At 34.8% G+C, this 23925-nt stretch overlaps 1 protein-coding gene across 3 annotated transcripts in view; it reads left to right on the top strand.

The window, feature by feature from the left end:
* The window catches only part of SLC26A7 (solute carrier family 26 member 7), a 273392-nt gene that overhangs the window by 91632 nt on the left and 157835 nt on the right, over positions 1-23925 (top strand). For 2 of the 3 annotated variants that reach the window (XM_074269721.1, XM_074269713.1), the window contains exon 2: positions 4068-4372. The exons of the other annotated variant lie outside the window; for it this stretch is intronic. In XM_074269721.1, coding sequence (XP_074125822.1) covers positions 4180-4372 — 193 coding nt within the window. In that variant the 5' untranslated portion in view covers positions 4068-4179. The remainder of the gene's footprint in view (positions 1-4067; positions 4373-23925) is intronic. 3 annotated transcript variants of the gene reach the window in all.

Here is a 23925-nt window from a genome sequence, read left to right as displayed (position 1 = left end):
CTTTAAGAAGGATCTCTAGAACTAAATGTCTAATAAATTTGCCAACATTGAGTATAAAGATTGTTATTAGCCATTCACCACTTATTGACTATCTTCTAAGTGCAGGGGGAACCATTCTAGATAACCTGGAGAGATATGGAAGAAACAAGATTAGAGTCATACCTTTAGATATCTTAGAATAATGAAGGATACTGGACAAATACATACAAAACAGACAAAGGAACACAAACAAGAAAATTTATGAATGTGGACACAGAGAACTTTTTTATGTACATTTATACAAATAAGGTACATATTGACAGTACATTGAATTTATAGAATAAGTAGATTTTGTTACAATTCACCTTGAGAGCTTTTAAGAAGAAAGCGAGTTTTTATCTTAATACTTGGCATATAGAAAGTGATTAATAAATGCTTCTTGAATTGTTGGCCAGACTTTTAAAGGAAGGTGGAGTAGTTCAAGTAGAATGATTGGCAAATGTATACATTTAAGAATGGTGTTGTGAATTGAATGGTGGTTGCACTTGGAGTCAGAAAGATAACAATTCAACAAGGCTATATCAGTTATAGATAAATTACCAATATGTAGATAAAATTATGGCCAATATCTCTTCCCCCTTTTCCCTCCATCTCCCTGGGAAAATACTTCAACAACAATAACAACAACAGTTTGAAAGGAATAAGTATTATGTGTGATTTATCTCTTCCATGGAGTGCAGCAGAGAATTTGAAGGGAGAAGGTGAAAGTCTAAGGTTTCCTTCATTTTGAAGGCCATGGGAGCTCTATGATTTCATACCTTGTTTTTGAAAGTTGTTCTGTAGACTTTTAGTAGGTCTTTAAGTACTTACATGGGAGTTTAGGATTCAAAGCCATTGACTACTGAAGTTTTAGAGTCAACTTTGGGAGTGAAAGCATGGCACTGACTATAAAGTAGATCTGATTTCAAATTCCACCTTGATTACTACCTGTATAATCCTAGCAAAGTAATTTCAGTTTTTTCATCTGTGAAATGAATAAGATTGGATTAAAGGATTTCCATTTTCCTTCCAACTCTAAAATGATGTTTTTAGAAAGCAGTTCTTACTATTATGTGTGATAATATGTGAGAAAACTTAGAAGGAGGAAAGGCTAGAGACAGAGAAGTTGTTTAGGAGACTTTTTCAGTGGTCCAGGTGATTTGGATCTGCAACAGGAGAGGGAATGAAAAGGAAAGGATGAATTACAGAAGCATGATGAAGAAGAAACAACAAAATTTGGTAATGAATTGGATTTGGAAAACAAGGGAGAAAAACAATGGTATGAATCAGTAAAACCAAGAGAAGACTGGTGTCTTTGACAAAAAAGTGGAATTTGCAAACTAGGGTAGTTGCAAGAAATGAGCAGGGAGAAGAGAAAATTTTAATGGAATCCAGTTTTTTGTTTTAATATGTTGTCTGAAAATCAAATTGGAGCTTCCCTCCATTTGGTATATGGATGAAAGTGAAAGACATGGAACTGGAGAGTGAATTGACATGGCTACTGAAAGTTATGTAAAAGCTTATCTAGTTTTCTTGAACTATGAGTCTGTCCAATTGCCCTGGGAATCTCATGTGGATGAATAGACTATTTCATACAGTTTTTGGCATTCCTATTTATGAATCTGAAGCAGATCTTCCCACTCAAGTTTGTATTGTGAGGTTTTGGCATTTTGGGATCCTAAACAGAACATGTAAGTATAGGAACCAGTCAAAACATTGAGCTGAAAAAGAAAGGGAAAAAATTAATTTATTATTTGGATCCTTGAGAAAGGTTCATCTAGTTCAGAATTTCTTCACTTGGGTCTTACACATATTTTAATAATTATATTTCAATATTTATTTGTTTACTTTTATAATCTTATACATTTAACAATATTATTTTGAGAAAGTATTAATAGGCTTCACTAGAATTCAAAAGAATCCATGTCACAAGAAAAGTTAAGAACCTCTGATTGAAATAATTGAAATATTTTTTGCCAGAAGGCTCAAAGGACATAGAATTAATCTTTACTTTTTTTTTTTTTTTGGCAATTATGAAAATGCATCTTTAATTCTCAAATGTGGTATTTGTATGTTAGTTGAATTCTCATAGGTAACACTGTGTGCTCATTCATTCATTCATTCATTCAACAAGCATGTATTAATTCTCTGTCATATACTAGACTCTGAGGGTTACAGAGTTTACATTCTATTATCTGTAATCAGAATGGGTTCTCCAAAATGGTTTGAATTGAGCATATAAAATTTTCTGTTGATAAATTTCACCTTAATTTTCAATATTTATCATGAAATCATAGACTCATGAAAAGCATCATAGAATGCCAGAGTTGATGCTCATCTTTTCTAGCCTTCCATCCAGTGCAGAAAACCCTTTTGCAACATTCATGCAAGGTGATCATTTTACTTGGGCAGATTGCAAATTCATGTTTGTATTTTTTGAGGGTGGGGGGGAGTGGAGAGGGTGTAGAACAAGGATTTTAAATGATTACAAAATAGAATTAATAATGATTGTTATTTTTGAAAGAAAGAAACAAAAAACATAAGACAGTTAAAATGAGGCTTTCAAACTACTGAGGTTGATGCAGCTTTGTTGTTGACACGGTGATGATTATAGCAAATATCAGGTGGTTTCACTTAGACATGAGAACATAAGAAACACTGCAAGCCAAAGTCTCTAAAGAAGGTGATAATTATAGGAATCAAATAGTTTGGACAGTTGAAATTTTGGAAGGCAGCAAAGCAAATTTTGACCTATGTACAAAAATATCAGTTGCATATATGCAAGGTACTGATAGGGTGTGAGGCAGAAGCAGGTATTATAGAGTGGAAATCAGTGAGGTCATCCTTGGAAAGCTGAGAAAGTAGCTATTCACCTTAATTTAAAAACAAATGGGAAAAAGGTACAGCAGGGGACCAGAGAAATATCCAAGGGATCCAAGAGTTTTGTTATTCTAAAGGCTTCCAGAAATCAGTTTTGTATTCTCTGGACGAAAGGGCATTAAAAGGGGCCTCAGTGAACTATAGACATAGTATTCTCTTTCTTGGCTGTTAGAGTTTTATTTAATAAACTGTTTCTTTGGTATAATTCCAATCACACAGCTCATAAATGCCGGCTTTCTTTCTTTAAAAAAAGAAAAAAATTGACGATCTCTCGGAACTACTATAAAATGTAAAAACAAAGGGGATATGTATTTAATGAAACTATAAAAGCAGAATAGACACCAAAAACCTTTGGGGGACACTTTACACAATGATTTTTACCATGCTGTCATTCCTCAATAAACACCAGTCACAATAGAGTGTGTGTGAGAAGTAAATGATGAAGAGAAACAATCAGAGAAAACCCAAAGAGCAATTTCAGTGAGGAACCTTAGCCACAAATAATTCCATCCATTGTCATGCCTGTTTTGTTAGTCTGTGACATGAAGTTTCAGTTTATTTATAAGAACTGGAAATTCTTTTACCCAAACTGTTCAACCAGCTACCTGAGCATTTCTCCATGAATGAAAATCTCATTTCATAGGGAATGAATCGCCAATGCTTAATAGTCTGCAAACAAAGTATCAGATCGTTCTCAAAGGGAGGCTATGTTCTGTGAGTTAATTTTGCACTCCAGAGCCTCTAGCAGCTTTATACTTATGCATAGCTTGGAGGGAGAGATTGTACTAGCTGAGAGCTTCCTGGTTGTATTAGCATAGCCCAGCCCACTTCCAACACACGCCCAGCACTACCTCATTAACCATTGGGATCTGAGCCAAAAGCATAAGGCACTACAGTGAATATAAGGGAGAAATTACTGGATAGAGAGCCTTAGCCTAACTTAAGGCTAGACCTAATACTTTTAAAAGAACAGAAACATGTTACATTAAGAGGGGCCATTTCTTTATTTCCTTTAGATGAGGATGCAAGGCTTAAATGCATATTTGGAGTTAAATTAATTAGCCACTCCAAAGCCAACCAGAACTCAGCTCCAGATATTTAAGTGTTTCTCTTAATCTTTCTCTCTCTTTTTCTTTCCTTCTTGTTTTTTTTTTTTTCCTTCCCTCTAGCTTTGACATTGTTAAACACTAAAAAAACTGGAGGCTGGCACTGAAGGGAGGTGTGTTTGAAACGACTTTCCTTTCCTGAAGAAAAAGCTTTTGGGAGGAGGGGACCTGGAAAATGACAGGAGTAAAGAGAAAAAAGAATAATGTGGTATGGAGGAAGATAAACTCCTTCCAATGTGCAGACTTTAAACAGTGGTGTCTAAGGCGACTGCCAATTCTGGAATGGGCACCATGCTACAACCTGAAGGAAAATTTGATTCCGGATACAGTGTCGGGGATAATGCTGGCAGTCCAGCAGGTGACACAAGGTAAAGTAATCTTATTTGATTTTTTCCTCCATCTTCTGTAAACCAGCATTCTCTTTTATCTCCTGGGTATTGTGAAGAGACCAACTATTAAAAATGTAACTTAAATAATACAATTAGGAAGACATTTAATTTGTTTTGGGGAAATGAGCACCTTGGTAATAATTTGAATGTTATTTCAGTACATTAAACTTAATTTTTACTTTTTCATTTTTGAATCTAAGTTTTAATAATTTTTGGAGATATATAATATATATGCATATATGTGTAGTAGGTAGAATTTGTGTAAATTAACTGTTTATAAATATATATATATTTTAAAAACCCACTTAGTGACTATTAGTGTTAGAATTTAAGCTTACAGATAAGATTGTTTCATCCCATTAAGTGAAGCTGTAAACACTTCCTGCCTTGAGATGTTATTTGCAAACATTATTAGTAGCACCCAATTACCTGTTGCAACCCTGATATTTGCTGTGAGCAAGCAGTAGGGTTTTCAGCACATAAAGGAGGCTCAGTGCCAAGATTATTATTTGCAAAGAGAATCCTGTGTGTCTCCAGAGTTTGAGTTTCATTGTGTATGTTGATTTAATTCTGTATCACATTACCTAAGTCATCCATTTCTCAAAGAGTAATTTAAACCAAGGGAGCAGTCTTGTTCTATTCACCATTTGGCTTTATCCAGGTAGCTCTCAAGGTGAGATGGAATGAATATATTTGACTAGCTCAGGTAACAGGGTGCTGCCAACTGTAGAGAAACTGAGAAATCTAAAGGCTTCCTTTTTGAAAAAACATATAGAGTTGTTTTTCTGGCTCAGATTGTGTATGTCTGCAATTCTTTATAGTTTCACAGACTTGCTAGTCCTAACTATTATTCGTACTGCTAAATTATAAGCACTCCTTTAATTGAATTATTCTGTAGCTGGAACCAACTGGTTTGTGTAAGTATTTGTGTTTTTAGAGTAATTAGGAACATCTGCACTGGCATGCTTCAACTCTTAAGAACCGTAATACTGTCGTGCTCAAGAGAATCTTTTTTTTTTTTTTTTTTTTCTTTTGGACTAACTGGTCCTATAACATAATTTTAGTTACCATTGGGTTAATAGTGATCTTATATAGTGAATTATTTTTATAATGGACAAATAAAAATAAATTCTATGTTATGTATACTAACATAAAGTGCTAAGGAGAGCAGTTGATTATCCATAGGTTTAGTTAAAATGCCCTTCAAAAGTAATCAAGCCCAACCAATCATGGTATAGTGGAAAGAATACTCATAAATCCCATGTCTCACATTTTTTGCTTTTGTGTCTTTGATCAAATTCCTTAACCTCTCTAGGATTTAATTTTGTTCAGTGTAAGATGAATGGGTTAGATAGATTGCTTCTAAGATTCCCTCTAAATTTGTGATCCTTATTGGTTTTATATTTTGAAAACAGAGGTGATCAAGTTTAAACAAAGTCTTCCTTTCCTAGATGATTCACCCCTTTTATTTATGTCATTCTGCTTTAATTTGATGGGAAGGAGAAGAGTTGTGTTTTTTTAAGATATAGTTTAATTTGCTGAAAAAATCAAGACATTCTCACCTATACCAAGGAGCATTCTTATGTTCTTCTCAGGTTGTTAATGGCATAGAAATGGATTCTCATTTTTTTTTTTTGTTAATTTTGAGAAAATAACTCAGCAAAAGAGCCAAACAAAGAAAAAAAAAGACCCAACAGAAAGAAAGAAAGAAAGGCAAAAAGAAGGAAAGAAAATATCTCAGTTGAAACAGTCCCAGTGTGGTTCTCATTTGAGGGAATATCTGAAGTCATTGAGGTATGGGAAGATTCTAGAATATGGCATTGTGGATAGTGGAAGGGGAAGACCAAGTGAGGAATGAGAAAATATACTCAAAGATTTTTTTGCTATTTCAGTTAGCAAGGAGATCATTCATTCTATCAAAAAGTTCACAAGAATTTATTCCATTTTGGGGAATGCCTCCTTAAGCAACTCAACTAGTTATTAGAGAGCTAGGTCATTTAAACAAAATTAAGTCAATAAGCATTTATTAAGAGCTTACCATATACTAGACTCTGTGCTAAGCATTGAGAAAAGAATAAATGCTGAAAGTCACTCTTCCTGCCCTTAAAAAAGCTTGCATTTTACTAGTAAAAGACAATAAAAGGGAGCTGAAGAGAGGTTTGGGGAGACGTATGACGGTAATGGGTCAGGAAGGAATGGTAGAGAACATCTGTGGTCGATAGTTTGATGATGATATAGTTGGAATGAATGATAGAATGACAGGACTGAAGGCTTTCACCAGAGTTTAGGGGAAAGTCTCCTAGGGCCACTTCAAAAGTCACAAAAGAGAAAGATTCTAAAAAAAGCACCCTGAATAGGAATTTGGTATTGGTGACACAAAGCATTGCAGAACACATAAAAATGTAACTAATCCAATAGGAAGAAACATCTAATGGGAAGAAGGGATGGAGGAGAAAGTGAGACACTTTAATGATGAAGTGTTTAATAATAAAGATCAGAAGGTCTTCAACTCAAATTTAGCCATTTTCATCTCCTTAAAGAACAAAACCAAAAGCAGCATGTCTTAGAAAGAGGTTAATATTTGGGAGTCAAGGCACCAGAAATCAAGGCCTGGCTCTAATCCAAATTCTTTGATCTTCATTTTCCTTCTCTGTAAATTGAGAGGATTAGATTTGATGGTCTGAGGTCTCTTCTAAATCTAAATGTCCTTTTATGGTTTTGTGAGAATGGTAGCCCTATTCTTAAGCCAAACTCTGAATTTGATGTCAAGCATCAATGCCAATAGATATGGCTTTCTAAGATGTAAAGTGGCTAAAATCAGGAGAACTACTAGCTTCTCTTTCCCCCAAGTCTCTTCCCCTCCCCCCCCCCAACTTCTGCCCTATATTTTCCAATTTTTTTTCTTTTCTTCCTTGATTAAATGCCAGCTAAATTTGAAAAGAAGTCTTACTCTTTCTGACCTGTCAGTTAGGAGATAAAAACAACACTATATAGATCTTTAAAACTCAAGAAATGACAGCTAATGAGGGACAGTTGTCTGTATTTCTTTGTCAAGTCATAAAATATGTCTTCTTTCAAACTTCTTTGCATTTAGTCTTTTCCAGGCATTACAGCTGCAGTCATAAGAATTAAAGACAAAGTGACGAGGGAAAAAAAAAAGAAAAATCCAGCAGGGAATAATGCAAGCAAAGAGCCCAGATCTCATGAGCTTCTCATTAAGTGAATCAAATATTGGCAATCAATGCCTGTTTTATTTTCTCAGGAAAGTAGAATGAAAAAAAAAAAGTGAGGGTTGGGAGATGGGGCGGGATTCCTAACTATGACAATGGATAAAAAGTCATCCTTCTACTCACTGTATTTCATGCATCACTAAAGTCCTCCTCCTCCAAAGCTTCATTGTGGTGTGGAGGTGACCCTACATTCTTGAGGCCATGCCAGTGGGCTGCAAGCTCTGGTAGTTCCTAAAAAGCTTGAAAAGCTTCCATTATCGTCGTGGTAATGGATTGTGCATCTGTCAATGAAGGCCGAGCCTTGTTAAGTACAGAAAAGTTCCTCACCAGAACATTGGTCCCCAGGTGATGATATTTTTTGGCCATGACTATCCGTAATAGATTAGTAGGGTTGCTATTTGCATCAGTGGAGAGAATATTCATATCATAGAAATCATAAATCATTTAATCAAAAAAAGTTCTTAGCAACTTGGTAATTATATGATATAAAAGCTCTTTTCTCATCTTTTTTATAGGAATTCAATTAAAGTAGATTACATATCAATAGATCTTAATTTATACAGAGAGAAGTGTAGCAGGAGCAGGACATTAATCTTCCCCTGAATCTTCTAACTATAAATTTCTTAGTGTTTCCCCAAAAATTCACCCTAAAAGTTCTATTTTTATGATCCTTTGAAAACTTTCCTGTTTTACATGCTAAGGAGAAACTGTTTCAAGAGAGGCCATGAAAAAGAAATCCTAGCTGTGTTTAAGTACTCTTCAAATACTGTTTTTTTTTTTAAACATATTTTGTGCTTTGAGAATTTGAATTTCCCTGTCATAGGATCAAATGATAATTGCTGCCATTTATTGATACCCTGATGAAAAGAGCTGTTTTTCTACACCTTAGCCTATCAATCCTGCATTAAGCCAGCCAGCGGTAATAGATCTTACAACAGCATGTGTCCATATAACAGAATAGACAGGCAGAGAATAGGTTTGACTCTACTTGGTCACATGACCAACAACTTCATTGACCAATCAATCAAACAATCAACAAACATTTATTAAAAGCTAGTAACTTTTTAGACACTGGATATAAAAGATGGAAACAAGAAGGAAGGGGGAAGGAAAGTAAAAGGAAAGAAAAAAGGAATGAAGGAAGAAAGAAAAATTATTAAAGAGACAAAACACTTCTCAAAGCTTACAGCTTATTAGTGGAGAAAGTAAATACAAAATAGATATAATATAGAGAATATACAAAATTAGGCCATCTTTTAAAAAAAATAAGCCCCACACCTTTCCCAACAAATTAAAACAGATAATAATGTAATAGATACAAAGTAGTTAGGGAGGGAAAGCACTAGTGATTGGGAAGAATCTTAGGAAAGGCCCCAAATAGGAGATGCTTGAGCTTCATTTTCATGGAGGTGAAAAATTCTGTGAGTCTGACTAACCCTTCCTTCCTTCTGAAGTCTTAACTTTAAGCTACTGTGGCAATTCTTTGAAGTCTCATCCCAGATCTAGGGTGAGTTTCTTTGAGAAAAAGAGGCAGAATGGTAGTGAGTCTCTGAAAAGGCATAAAGAACTTATCAGTCTTGCTTCCAAAACTTTTGGTTACACTGGAGCTTCACTATATCCCTCTCCTATCTCTTCTACCTCACGGTACATTTCAGGTACCTAATCTCTCTTTCTAGACTGCTTTAAATCTCACTCCACTCTTGCACTCTACATTCAAACTGAACTGCTATACTACCCATATGTAGTATTTTGTCACACAGTATGTTGTTAGCATTGTGTCTTTGTAGTTTCCCATGCCTAAAGAAGTCATCTTTGTTTCCATCTCTTGAATTTTCCTATCTCTTTTTGAAGCTAGATCAAGATCAAGAACACCCTTCCAAATGCAGATCAAGTCCCATTTGAGATTTTAAATATATATATGTGTGTGTGTGTGTGTGTGTGTGTGTGTGTGTGTTTCATAAAATCCTATTCCACTGCCTAATTGGGAAGTGAACAAAATTTTGGTTTTTGAAAGCTCTCTCAGAGCTTTTTTTCTGTCCCTCTGTTCCTCCCCCTCTTCCCTCCTTCCCTCTTCTCCATCTCTCTCTCCATCTCTATCTTCCTCTCTTTCCCTCTCTCTCTTCTCCCTCTTTGTCCTGTGTCTTTTTAACTGGGTCTGTCTATGTCTCTGTCTGTTTCTGTCTTTTTGTCTCTCTTTCTGTCTGTCTGTCTTTGTCTCTCTGTCTCTCTGTATCTGTCTGTCTCTCTCTTTTGGTGAAGCAATTGGGATTGAATGACTTGTCCAAGATCATTAGTAAGTATCAAGTGTTGGAGGCCAGATTTGGACTTTGCCTTTAAGTCTGATAACTATACCTGTATGGTCATATACCCAGAGAGAGGACTGTGGGAACTGAATGTGGTCCACAATGTAGCGTGTTCACTCTTTTTGTGGTTGTTTGCTTGCATTTTTTTTCTCATTTTTTTCTGGTTTGATTTGATTTTTCTTGTGCAGCAAGATAATTGTATGAATATATATGCATATATTGGATTTAACATATGTTTCTATCATGTTTAATATAATATTGGATTACTTGCTATCTGAGGGAGGGGATGGGAGAAAGAGGGAGAAAGAGATGGGAAAAAGAGATAAAAAGCTTTGATAAAAAAAAAATATGAGATCTTTGGTCAGTAACCAATAAATGGGCAAACCACTGGTAGAACTAAATCATTTGAATTCCACCTTTAAATGAATCCAGAAGAAAGAAGGAATTTGCAGCTAAGTGGAAGAAAGAGTCAGTCATAGATACTCTTTGGAGAAACAAAGAAAAGAGGTCGTGGAGCTGATTTTCTTGAATGATCAAAGGTAACAACAAACGTTATCTCATGGCACATTTGACCATTTCCTGTTGCAGAGTTCATGGTAAGTATTTGCAAAAAAAATCATGTAAATAGTTGTAATTTATAACATTAATTGCAGAATTTAAAGAGGATGAGAAACTCTATAAAGAGCTAGAGATGACCCTTCAAATTAAAGCAGCATACACATTGTTATCTGGTAACATCAGAGCAAAGACAGGAGAATGGTATGAAATAGATCATAAAATATGAATCAGGAGGGAAATAGTTACCCTGAAGACTTATAACTTTCCTTATTGATACTTAGAGAAAAAAAATTTGTCAGGCACTAGATGTGGCTCACATTGAATGACATCACAAAACATTGATTATGTTATAACAGACCAAAAAAGACTCTCTTTGACATGGGTGTTATTTTTTAATCATTTGTTTATTTGGTCATTCTACAGATTTGTTAAAGATAAGAATTAATATACAGATAGAACAAAGACTAAAAATGAGAAAAAAGATATAGCACATAATTAAAACAACCCGATTCTGAACTACAAAGAATTTATCATGGAAAATGGGTAATAGATAATAAAACATGATTTCTATGATGATTACAATATTTTTATGTGTTCTTCTAGATGATGGAAATCAACAAGTATCTCAGTCAGCAAATACATGGCTTAGTTGCCAGGTAGAAAAAGGGATAGTCAGAAGCAGTACTGTTACAAAATATAAAGTCATTTATAAAATTTTATAAAGGATAATGAATTATTGTCACCTCTTAGAGTAGAGAGTATCAAATACAAAAATCAATTAAAAAAAAAAAACAGAGTCAGCTTTCAGCTTTTACTAAGTAGCACTTGAGTGTAGATCCTAGAATCAGGAAAACCTGAATTTAAATATGACTTCTTTACACATACTAGCTGTATAATCCTGAGAAAGCTACTTAACCTCAGCCTTCTTTAGTTTCCTTATTGTAAAATGGTGATAACAATAACATCTATCTCCCAAGGTTGTTGTAAGGAGCAGATAAGAATTATTTTAAAAAGTGCTTAGCTCAGCATAGTGCTTAGCACATAAATAGGCATTTTGTTATTCTTGTGAATCATTTTATTTATTTCTTACTCTTTTATAAGCCCATTTGGGGTTTTCTTGGCAAAGATACTGGAGTGGTTTGCCATTTCCTCCTCCAGATCATTTTCCTCCTCTCTTCCCTGAATATTTTAAGGAAAAAAAGTGGAAGGACAACAAACAAATGTAGGAGATCCACAAATGTTCTTAAATAATAGGATGATTTCATCAAAGGCACAAAAACTTCACATATGAACCAAATACCACAGTTTCATTTGGTAGGAATACTAGAGCTATGAAAAGCAGCTGGCTGGGGTCAAATGACCATAGAGAATATTTCTGTGAAAGTAATGAAATTGTGAGGCTTTTGAGGAAGTGATTCACCAGTTATTTGAGGGTCTTCCTTGCTCAGCCTGATATCTTTGGGGTGATAAATTGAGCCATCTTTTTTTTTTTTCCTCAATTTTATCTAGCCCAGGTAAATGGGCTTGTCTCAGACAAATCAAAATTTGAGAAAAAAAAGAGCAGGATCATTCCCTGTTTTCTGCTCCACAATCAGTTGTCTTGGCCTTTGTCTTACCACTGGACTCAGATGATTCTGGAGGACAGAGCAAGGCTGAGGATCTCTTCTCACTCAAATCTAATTCATGTGCAAGTCAAGACAACACACTGAGGATGTCATTGGTTCTTTTTGAGAATGAGGAACAAATAACACAAATATCCAAAACAGCCCTTCATAAGAGCAGGCTCTTGCTTAAACTATCCTAATGGTCTTCTATATGGTTTTCCTAACTCTACTCTCACATCAATCCAAACTATTCTTCATATAGCTACTAAAATAGTTTTCTTCAAATACAGATCTGGTCTACTTGTGATTCTGTACCACTGACTCTCCTTGCCTTCTACTGATTATTCCCCATACCTCTTTTATCTCTACTCTTTGGAATTCATGGATTCACTTAAAATAAAGCTTCACTTCTGTCTTCTATCTGAATTCTTTTCTGATCTAGGACATTTCCACCCTAAAGAACCTTATATTCATTTTTTGTCTTGTACATATACATATAAACACATACACATACATACTTATATACACATGTGTATGTTATATATGATAAATTCTAGGAGGCTAGTATTCTTTTGACTTTGTATCACCAGCATTTAGCATAATGCTGGCTTATAACAAGAGATTAATAAATGTATATTGACTGGCTGAGTGATTGATTAGAAGTAGTATGAAGGCTGGATTGGAGGTGGGGGATTAAATCAAAGTGGGATAACTCCAGTTACATGGTAATTACAGCATGTATTTGGGTGATAACAGTGAAACTAGACAAGAACTGATTGATGGTTGAAAAAAAATCCACAAGATAATGATTGAATATAAGAAAAAGAACATGTGGGAATTGATAGATTGCTGGAGTTTTCATGAAGGCCTAGCACTTTTGGTGTGAGGGCTTGTCAAGCTGCTCATCTACTTCTGGTCTCCACCACTTACTCAATTCTTACTTGTGGTGCCAAGAAACTGTAGCATATGCAGTGGCCGTATCCTAACGGCCTCTTCAAAAGGGCTAGATTGAAGATAATTGGCAGGCCTCAAATCAATGCTGGGGGGGGGGGAAACACATGAAGACTTCTCCTAGTGGAATGGGTGAATGAGAACATTTTCTCCCAGTGGTTATGAAGGAGGTTGAAGCAAGCACTATGGAGAATTCAAAGCTTGGTCAGACATTGAAGATGCCAGTATCATCCACTATTTCTTGGGCCTTCACCAATTATATTGACTTTTATTTTGCCATTGGACTTTGGTGGTTCAGAAGAGAGAGTGAGGATGACGACCTTGTGCAACTCTGCCTCATTTAATTCCAATTCATTCAGAGTCAAGATATCACTCCACTGATCTTTAAATTAGGAGGACCAGAATTTAGTTTCTTTCTTTGATACATACATGGCTGTGTGTTATGGGGTAAATAATTCAATCTTTCTGTATATACAAGGTAACTCTCTAAGTCTCTTAAGTTGCAGAGTAGTTGCCAATCTGCCTTGGTAGAAGGAGTTTCCTCACTAGGAGTTCCTGGTATGAATAAAATCATAGACTTGTGAGAAAGAGACATAGAAAAAAACCAGACAAAAACTAAGACAGAGAGACAGAGAAATAGAGATATAGAGAGACAAAAAAAGGAAGTAGAGACAGTGTAAAAGGAAAAAAAGAAACAGAAACACCCATATAGAGATATAGAGAGAGACAGAAACAGAGACTAAGAGAAAGACAGAGAAAGAAATAATGGTGAGAAAAAGAAAGGGAAGTAGAGAGACACTGTGAAAGGATGAGAAAGAAACAGAAACACCCATGCAGAGAGATAGGTAGACAGACAGGGAGTAAGAGAAAGAGACAGACAGAAAGAGATATAGCGAGACAAAGAAAGGGAAATAGGGAGACATAGTGAAAGGACAAGAGAGAAATAGAAACACCCATGAAGTGATAGAGAGAGATGAGAGAAACAAAGACTAAGAGAGAGACAGAGACAGAGACAAACACAGACAGAGGCAGTGAGAGCGACAGACAGAAAGGGAGGTTAAAGAGAGTCAAATATAACCACAAGTTTTCAAACATGGGAGAAAAACCGATATTAATTTCCCCCCCCTCACTTTATTACCATGAATCAACTATCATCTCATCCTGGAGATCTAGCCCAACTTACTCATTTTATAGATGAGCAAGTTGAGACAAAGAAAAATGCAATATGTGTTCAAGGGGTCAAAAAGAAAATTGACAAAACTGTAATTTTTATATGTAAAAACAGAATTTAACTCTAAATCCATTGTTCTGATGTGAAAGTAGCTTTATGGTTTACTAATAATATCTCAGTAATTTTTATTATAATAGCACTAACGCTGATTGCCATTATTTTTGGAATCTTTTCCTCTTCATAAGATGTTTTGAAAATTGATCTCCATTTGCTTTTAATGATGAACCTCCAGCTCATATTTCTTCTTATATTTGATGAATTCCCAACTTCATTTTCTTAGGTACCATAAACAGAGTGAAATCCTTATATAATGCACCAGCTACTAGGATGGTAATAGTTATTTATGAAAATACATTGCCAGAGAAATAATATTAGATCTGTTCCATTTTATGTCTATTTGTTTTCCCCTTCCTTTGCCTACAAAAACTCTTAAGTGATTATCTGGCTTATCCAGTTCTCACACCAAATTCTCTGCAGGCTTATTTTCCTCTCTACTGCTTTTGGCTATTTTGTAAGGCAATTCTGTTTATAATCTTCTGTCATTCTCCTCCCAAATGTTTTGCAAATGGTCCTGTTCTTTAAATGTTGCCCTTGGCTGCTAATTTCTCCACTTGGCAAAAAAAAGCAAGTGGTTGTCCCGGTAAAGTCTCCTCATTGTGTTGACTGTTTTTAATCAGCTCAACTTCTCGATGAACAGTGACAGAATCATTGTCTTTACTTTTGTCTATTTCCCATTTTGGGAGTATGCAGCTTGTTTAAGCAGGTAGCAATGTAGTTGCTGCAATTGTCTGCAGTGTCTTCTGATTTTTATCTTTTCTTCAACTTTCAAGAATGAATCAATGCCATGTTAATCATTGCTTTTGATCTTTATTCTTCTTGTAGATGACCTAGTTGAATACAAACAGTTGATTCTGAAATGATTCCCATATGGGGAACCAAAGGTTTCCTTTCTGTTAAAATATAGTCATTGTCATTTTTGGGGGAGGGAGCATTGTTTTCAGCTCCTGCAATATCTAACAGTTTGTTGGTTTATTATAGGAAGCAATTCATTTTTAGATAAGACATATATCTTGTCTTTAAGTAATTTAATAATCTGGAAAGGAGATTTTTGTCCAGTAAATTTTAAGAAAAATGCTTTTGATATACAAATTTGAGGCTTCTGATTAGTCTACCAATTTTTGTTCTTTTATTCCTTGAACCACATTTTCACACAGTTTCATCATCATCCATTTTACACTCCTTTGCATTGAAATCATAGATTATGATGTTACATATTTATTTAATTTGAAGATTCTTGATAAGTTTTTCATGGAATTCCTCTATTCACTCCCTTATAATCTATATTAGCACATAAAAATATTTATTTTTTTAAATTTTATTTGATTATGTTCACAAATACTGCAAGATGATCTGAGTAATTGCCCCATTAAATGTTGTTTTTTTTTTTTTTTTGTCTTTGAAATTAATTTCTTTATTCACCTCTTAAAGGAAAACTTGGATATCAAAATACCATTTGGCTGTAACTTGTTGGTTTTTAGACAAAGCCAGAACATTCAGATTACCAACAATCAAGTTCATGTTTGCAGATGAAATAAGGACTCAGTGATTTTTAGCAATCTCTCTTCCCATTTTTCCATTAGTGAGGATGTGGAAGTGAAAGGGGGTGATATAAGAAAGTTTTATAAATAATTCATGGGACCTTTAAGTGCTATGTCTAATTAAGAGTTCCACAATTTTAAGAGGGAAGCAGAGGAACTTGGAAAAGATTTTATGGACAATCACAAGGGTAGAAAGGTTAAGTCAATTGGGAATGGCTTGAAGAGAAAGTTCAGGGATGACAAATAATGATCTTCAAGTGGATAAAAGGTTCTTTAATATTCAGAAAATGGAAGAGTTCCCTTAGTCATCTGTAATCTCTCCAAGATACACATACATTGTGATGATTTTATAAAAGACATAGGCACTTAAAAGATGGTTGCTTATTTAGAATGTTTTGGATCTAGTAATTCTTAAAACAAAGGAGTGGAACATGTCAACTTTGAAGAAATTTTTAACTCTGACAAACATTCATCCTTATACACATGAATTGAGAAGAAGTGTGTCTAAATGGATAGAACATTGTCCTTGGATACTCAGCTTCAAGTTCACTTTCTAAGGTTGGGCAAACCAATTAACCTCTCAATGTCTCAAACAAATCTTTTAGACTTTAAGCTGCTGAGCAGGTGTCAATTTCATCAATAAGAGCGCTCTATGTTGATGAAATAATAGGTTTGGTAAAAAATCATCAATTAAAGTCACTTAACATGACATTTCTATTCCTTGTTGCCATCTTTCCTTCATTCTTACAATTCTTGTACTAGGCTAAAAGAATGTGATCATTTTCCTTACAAATATACTCAGTGTTTATAAAACATACATATATAATAAAAGAAATAAAGGAGAAAATGGAAGAGACAGATAGACAATGTTAAATATTTCTACCTAAAAACTATCATTCTTGCTAGGCCTACTTTGGTTTACAGTCCTACCTTAGGCACAAAACTAATGCTTATTTTCAGGACTAAGCTAAAGGACACTTACTAGCCCATTGCCTTTTAGGTCTCTATGGTTAGCAACTGTGTTTAATGTGTTATTCATAAAATAATTTAAATGTCCCAGAAAAGTGGGAATGTACAAAATTGAAAACATCATTATTTTCTTTAATATGATATTATGTAGCAGGGTTCCATTATCTTTGAAAGGAGTTCCAACCTTGACTGAATCTGATCAAATAAACAATAACTCTTCAGTCTGGTTGACTTTCCCCGTTAGAGATGCAAACCAATTTTTCCCATGGGTAACTATTTTGTAGTCTTCTTGTTGATTCTGTTTGTTATTTTATACTTTGTGGAAGCTAGCCATGCTGGGCAAGCTATTCCTCTCTAGAAATAACTGGATTTGCCAGGAGAAATAAATTAACTCCTTCAAACATTTATCAGTTTCATAGAAATAATTTACCACATTATAGCCTCCAAGTGATTTTATCTTTGGGATATGGGTACAAGAGAGTAGCCTACTCATATTCTTTCTCTATTAATTTCATAAAGAATTAATAACACTTTTCTAATTTAAAAAACAACAACAATTATGAATATAATTGAATAACTACTTTTTCATTAAATAGAAATAGGAAGCAAGAATTGATGACTTACCATGGAGGAGATATTGAAAAGATCATGTGCTTGAGTTCCCAGACCTGTGTATTTCATATTGGCACACTCTGTGGCACCATGGAGAGAATATTGGACTTGGTGTGAGGAAGAACAGAGTTCAAATCTCATTGCTGATCCTTACTAGCTGTGTGACCATAAATAATTTGTTTCAAGACTCTGAGCCTCAGTTTACCTATTTATAACATGAGTATAATAAAATGGATTATATCCAATTTGTAGTGTTATAGTAAAATTCAAGTGAGTTTGTACAGAAAGTACTTTTGCAAATTTTAAGTATTTCATGATATGTATTATTATTCAGACTACAAATACATCTTGCCTTTGAATAATAATAGAGTTTATATATCATTTTATATGTTATCTCTTATGATCCTCACAAGTCTATGAAGTAGGTGCTATTATTCTTAATTCATAGATGAGGAAACTGAGGCTGAGACGGATTAAGTGACTTGTGCAGAATCACACATCTAATATTAATACCAGAGGCAGAATTTGAACTCAGATCTTTCTGACTCCAAGTCCCTCATGCTTGCTTTACCTAGATGCCACAATAACATTACCACTACCCCTAGTACACTTGGCATTTTGTAGCATTACTTTTCAAAGTAGAAATTCCTTAGGAAGCAACCGTAGGTAGGAATTTTTGTTTCCCACCCTTACATTCAAGACTGCAAAATCTTCAAGGAATATGGAAGAATAAAGTATTTTCAATAAGAGATATTTTTTTCCTAATTAGTTTCTGGATCTTTGTGAAGCTCATGTATATATGATCTCCTCATATATTAGCAAGATTTAGTCAGGTCTGTGGGAGGGAAACCTGAGCATGTGACCAGCTGTTTTCTTATTTACACTCATATAATTGTTTCATGTTTCTAAAAAATCCTTCTTGATATGGAGGATAATAATAGCTGCACATTTATCACTATGGGGTTAAGTAGTACCTTCAAAATGTTCCAATGAATCATTTTGTGTATTGCTATTTCTATATTGTGAACAAGAATGACTCTAGCATTGCAAATGGAAAGAGTAATGATCTAACTTGGCCCTGAAGGAGAGAGAAGAGAATGTTCCTCTTTCTCTTCTATTCAGCATATATCTTCATTGATATATTCATTAGTTGTGCTTTGCTGAACTTTTTTTTTCTTTCTTTTTTGTTCGTTTAAGGTCTATCTCTTTAGGTTGGAGAGGAGGAAATAAATATTAGGAAATGAAACTGATGTAATTTTTTTCTTTTTAAAAGAATGACCCTAATGTGAAGATTAGAAGGGGATGGGAGTTTTCTTGAAGTTCTAACTCCTTATAGATAAGATACTCTTATCAATGAGGATGAGCATTCTGCTAGTTCATTCTTCCGAAGAGATCTGAAAATACCCAAAGCCTTGAATGGCATATTGTTAAAGTGTGTGCCTGACAGGGAAGGGAACAATTGGATGTCATTTTCTTTAGAAGTGTCACTGGAAAGTCATTTACCTGACAACTAATGTTGTCTTCTAAATAACATTCATACTCCTTTGTTGGGCATTCTAAGCTTTCTACATTCTGGTGATATCCTGTATTTTTTCTAGTCGTTTTTCACAGACTATATACTATATCCTCTATGCACCATCCAAACGAGAATAAGTATTGTCCTTTGAGGATTTACTTACTATACATCCCTATCCTTTTGGCTATGCACATCCCATCCTCTTTTCGTACATATGTAATTATCTTTTTCATTAAGATTTCCATTTGTTGAAAAGTTGCCTGCCCATTTTTCAGGCCTCCAAAATTTTCTTTCTTTTTTCTTTCCTTTCCTTTCTTCACATAATAGTCAGGAAGATCTGAGTTCAAATTCTGCCTCTGATACTAATTAGATGTGTCTTTTTTTCTTCCTCCCTTCTTCCCTTCCTTCCTTTCTTCCTTCCTTCCTCTGTCCCTCCCCCCATCTCTCTTTTTCTTTCTTTCTTTCTTTCTTTCTTTCTTTCTTTCTTTCTTTCTTTCTTTCTTTCTTTCTTTCTTTCTTTCTTTCTTTCTTTCTTTCTTTCTTTCTTTCTTTCTTTCTTTCTTTCTTTCTTTCTTTCTTTCTTTCTTTCTTTCTTTCTTTCTTTCTTTCTTTCTTTCTTATAGATAGCTATATGAAAGTAACTAACAATAAGACAGATCAGTATATGGATATAGAGGACTAATCTATATGGCAAAAAATCTCCTCTGAATCTCAAAAACTTTAAAAGGGAGTTGGACTAGATTTCCTCTAAAAGCACTTGCTCTTAGAGTGCTTGGCACATACTGGACACTTAGTAAATGCTTATTAATAAATGAATAAATAAAAAATTTTCCTGGTCAATTTGAATAGGTCATTGAAAAGTCCATCTTTCTATGGGAATATGAATATGTATACTGGCAACTCACTGAGAGGATTAAGGAAAAATCTTGGCCATAGATGACATAAATATTAACCAAACTAATTTATATGTCATTGAGGATATATGATTTAGTTTCATATGCTAGAACTTGGCCAAATACAAACCATCCCCTTCTCTCACTTTGTGCTGAGCTTTTAAAATGGATTTTTTCATCATTGAATTGGGCTTGAAAGATCCAGAGAGAGATCTGGGAATGTGCCAGAAATCAGAACCTGAGAACTGACTTAGATCTCAGGGGGAGGTTGGGTGAGGAATGCAAATGTTCAACCTGTTCTGCTAATATCTAGTCCAGGAATTGTTTATGGAAGCCTTGGAAAAGCAACACATTTCAGGTGCGTTTACAGGTTAATTGGGTATTCATATAAAATGTTGCATTAGATAGAACACTGGACTTGTGATCAGGGAGATCTAAGTTCAAATTCTGCCCCAGATATTTAAAAGGCTTTGTGACCCTGGACAAATTACTTAACTACTAGTATCTACTTCTCCCTCCCGGGTTGTTGTGAAGATCAAAGGACATAACATGTAATTTTGCCAACGTGAAATGTTATCTAATTGCTATATATATATATATATATATATATATACATATATATATGTATATATGTGTGTGTGTATGTGTGTGTATACATATACACACATATATATATATAATTGCTGTTAGTATAGATAATAAAATATTATTAATATAGTATATATGATAAAATCTATTAATCCATTTATTTATTGTCATATAAGTCCAGAGATGGCAATGAGAGGCAGAGGTGGGTAAACTCAAATACACAGCCCCAGGAGAGTTTCTAGATCTTGATTTCTTGGCTATATTCCTGGAGATTTGGATGCTCTGGAGAGGACACTAGCTCAAAGGTGGCAATTTTTGAACTTCAGATGACTGAGTTCCTGAAACCAAGCTTTCTGGGAGTCTTAACGATTCTTTACTGAGAACCTAGACATAGTACACAAGATCAAAGAAACTGGCTTTAATTCCATTGCTTTTTTGAGTGAGTTAGATATTTCAATCCTTTAAACATTAAGTGCCTGTAAATTGCCAGACACTATGATAAGCACTAGGAATAAAATTAATGAAGAGAAAAAAATGCCTTTGACTTCATCTAACTTACAATTTAAATGGGAAGACAGTGCACAAAAGGAGTCAGGAAAGGGGTCTGGGATGGGATACCATTGAGTTCTCAACTTGGAGGCATTTTATCCCATAGAGCTGAAACCGCAGTAGATGCAAAGTAGAGTGGACTGAAAATCCAGTTTCTACTTTTTATAAAAGAAGCCATTGGGAGTTGTAAACAGAGGGAATAGTGGACAGAAGAAAGTAGTCTATCAAGGCTTGAGTTAGCATCAGATTAGCCAATTTAGAAATGATGAGTTTATCCTGGCAAGGACATCTTCTTCCTTAGAGCTGGAACTGGGCAAAAGGAGCAGATGCAAAGTGGATTCCCATATTCTGAAGGGAAAGTAAGTTGCCTCTTTAGACACTCCAAATTTGTTCCCTTCCAAAGTGGCCTTGGAATGGATCAAAGCACTGGACTTGCATCTGCTTCTCTTGCCCAGTTTTTTCATCTGTAAAATGGGCTAGAGAAGGGAATGATAAACCACTCCAATGTCTCTGCCAGAGAATCCCCAAATGCGGTAACAAAAAGTCAGATACATGTGAAATGACTGAATAATAACAATATCATGACAACATGGATTTAGAACTCAAAGAGACCTGAAAGAATACTTAATAAGATTCTCTGCTTTACAGATAAGCAATATGAAGTCTAGATAACTTGAACTTGTCCAAGGTCACATAAGTTGTACAGCTGAGACTTGAGTCTACACCCTCAAGGTGTTTACTTAATCCTGGAGGCCTGACTGGATGGCTGGTATGAAGGACAAACTCCTTAGAATGTCAAGGATGAGAGAGTTCCAACATAAAGTTTGTTTTCCTTTTGTGAGACTACAGATCTTTATGGCAAAACCAGGAGGATGGAGGTGTGTATGGGGTCCCTGGAGTGAGTGTGAAGAAAAGGAAATTTGCTCCACCTATTTATGGGATATTTTTAATACTTCTACTTTCCAACAGGCAAAATAGATATTTGCGGAAACTTAGACATGAACTATTCTGAGGTTCTTAGTAGAAATTCTTGTGGGAGCAAAATGAGCCAAAAAATCATGATTTTTCAGGTCATCTTCCAAGATAAAGCTAGAGCTTGGGTAACCTGGCTTTGATTAAACAGTCAAGAGCTCCATTGAATGAAATCAGTGTTTGAAGACAGTCAGTAAGCATTAATTAAGCACCTACTATCTGCTAGACACTCTGGGAAGCATCTCTGTACACACACACACACACACACACACACACACACACACATTTGAGGGCTAGAATCACAAATATGCAGAATTCAGGGTCTTAATATTAAAAGGGATCCCTCTAGTCCAATCTATATGTGAACAAGAATGCTCTCCAAAACACATTTAATCTGTGTTCATTTAAGGTTCCCATTCCCCCTTCATCATATCTCTCTAGTAACCCAATTTAGAAGTTTTCTCTAACAATGAGTCTTTCCTCTATTTCCTCTGTGCAACTTCAAAAAACTGTGCTAGTACTGTACTTTGAGGTCAAGTGATCTCCCCCTCCTTCAGTGATCTCTCAAGTCATCTCTCCTCCTCCTCCCCTCTTTCAAATATAATAGTCTTCTCTCTCCTAATGTATCTTTTTTTTTTTTTTTTCCTGGCTCAAATGTATCCAGTCTTTTATTCCTCCATTAGGCTGAACTCTTTGAGAACAGGGACTATCTTTTGCCTTTGTGTCCCCAGCACTTAGTACAATGTCTGGCTCATAGTAGGTGCTTAATAAATGTTTATTGATTGAATGTCTGTATGATACCTGATTATTTTACTTTCCTACTTTAAAAATCCTTCAATTTAGTTCTATATTACTTCAAACAAGATAAATTTGAAAAGTTTAACTTAACATCTAAGAGTCTTCAAAATCTGGTTTCAGTCTTATTTTATGTAATTTCAATTCCAAAGCCCATTGATATGGAATTTTCTCCTTTTTGGTGGAGATGAAGGCCCTGCCCTGCATAGGCGGTGGAACTGGTAAGAGTTGCTTTCTTCAGTTTCAGAAAACCTTCAAGTGTTGAGTTACTTTGGATCATTTTGGCCTCTAGCTTTGAATGGGGTTGGCCTTTTCTTCGCTTTTGAAGCCAGACTTGAGAGGAACTCACAGTCTCCATCAGGTGCCTGTTCCCCAATTGCTACATTAGAGACTGATATGTACTTTCTCTTGGTGACATTTAGGAATCTCTCTCTTGGTTGACCTGAATTTTCTCACTCTTAATGGGTGAACTCTTTCACTCTGGTATATATGCTCATATGTACACCTCCTCTAATTTCTATTTTGATTATAATTTAGAAAAATGAGTTTCATTGCTAATGTCTATGTGTATTAATTGTGGAACTTATGTTTGATAGGAAAAGGGCAAAACCTTGAATATAAAATCCTCCAATTGATAAATGATCAAAGTTATGAACTATTCCTAAAGAGTTATAAAATCATGCATTTCCTTTGACCTAATAATACAATTACTAGACATGAATCCCAAAAGAGATTAAAAAAAGAAAAAGAAGAGGATCTATATGTACAAAATTGCTATCTTTTCTGGGAGCAAAGAATTGGAAATTGAAAGGATATCCATCAATTGGAAAGTGGCCAAATTGTTGTATATGATTGAGGTGGAATATTACTGTTACATGAGAAATGATGAGAAGGATACTCTTAGAAAAACCTGGAAAGTCCTCCATGAACTCAAGAAAAGTGAAATGTACTATGTATAAAGTAACAACAATGCTGTAAGATAATAGTTGTGAGTGACTTTGCTGTTCTCCACAATACAATGATTCAAAACAACTCCGAAGGACTTTTGATAAAAACTGTTATTCATATCCAGAGAAAGAACTAATTGTGTCTCAATACAGATTAAAACATATTTTTTAACTTTATTTTTCTTGAGGGTTTTTTTTTTTGCGGGGGGAGGAATA

This window comes from Sminthopsis crassicaudata, chromosome 1 (assembly GCF_048593235.1).
Source record: "Sminthopsis crassicaudata isolate SCR6 chromosome 1, ASM4859323v1, whole genome shotgun sequence".
NCBI lineage: Eukaryota > Metazoa > Chordata > Mammalia > Dasyuromorphia > Dasyuridae > Sminthopsis > Sminthopsis crassicaudata.
The sequence above is the reverse complement of the archived record's forward strand: the minus strand, read 5'-3'. Positions and strand labels throughout refer to the sequence as shown.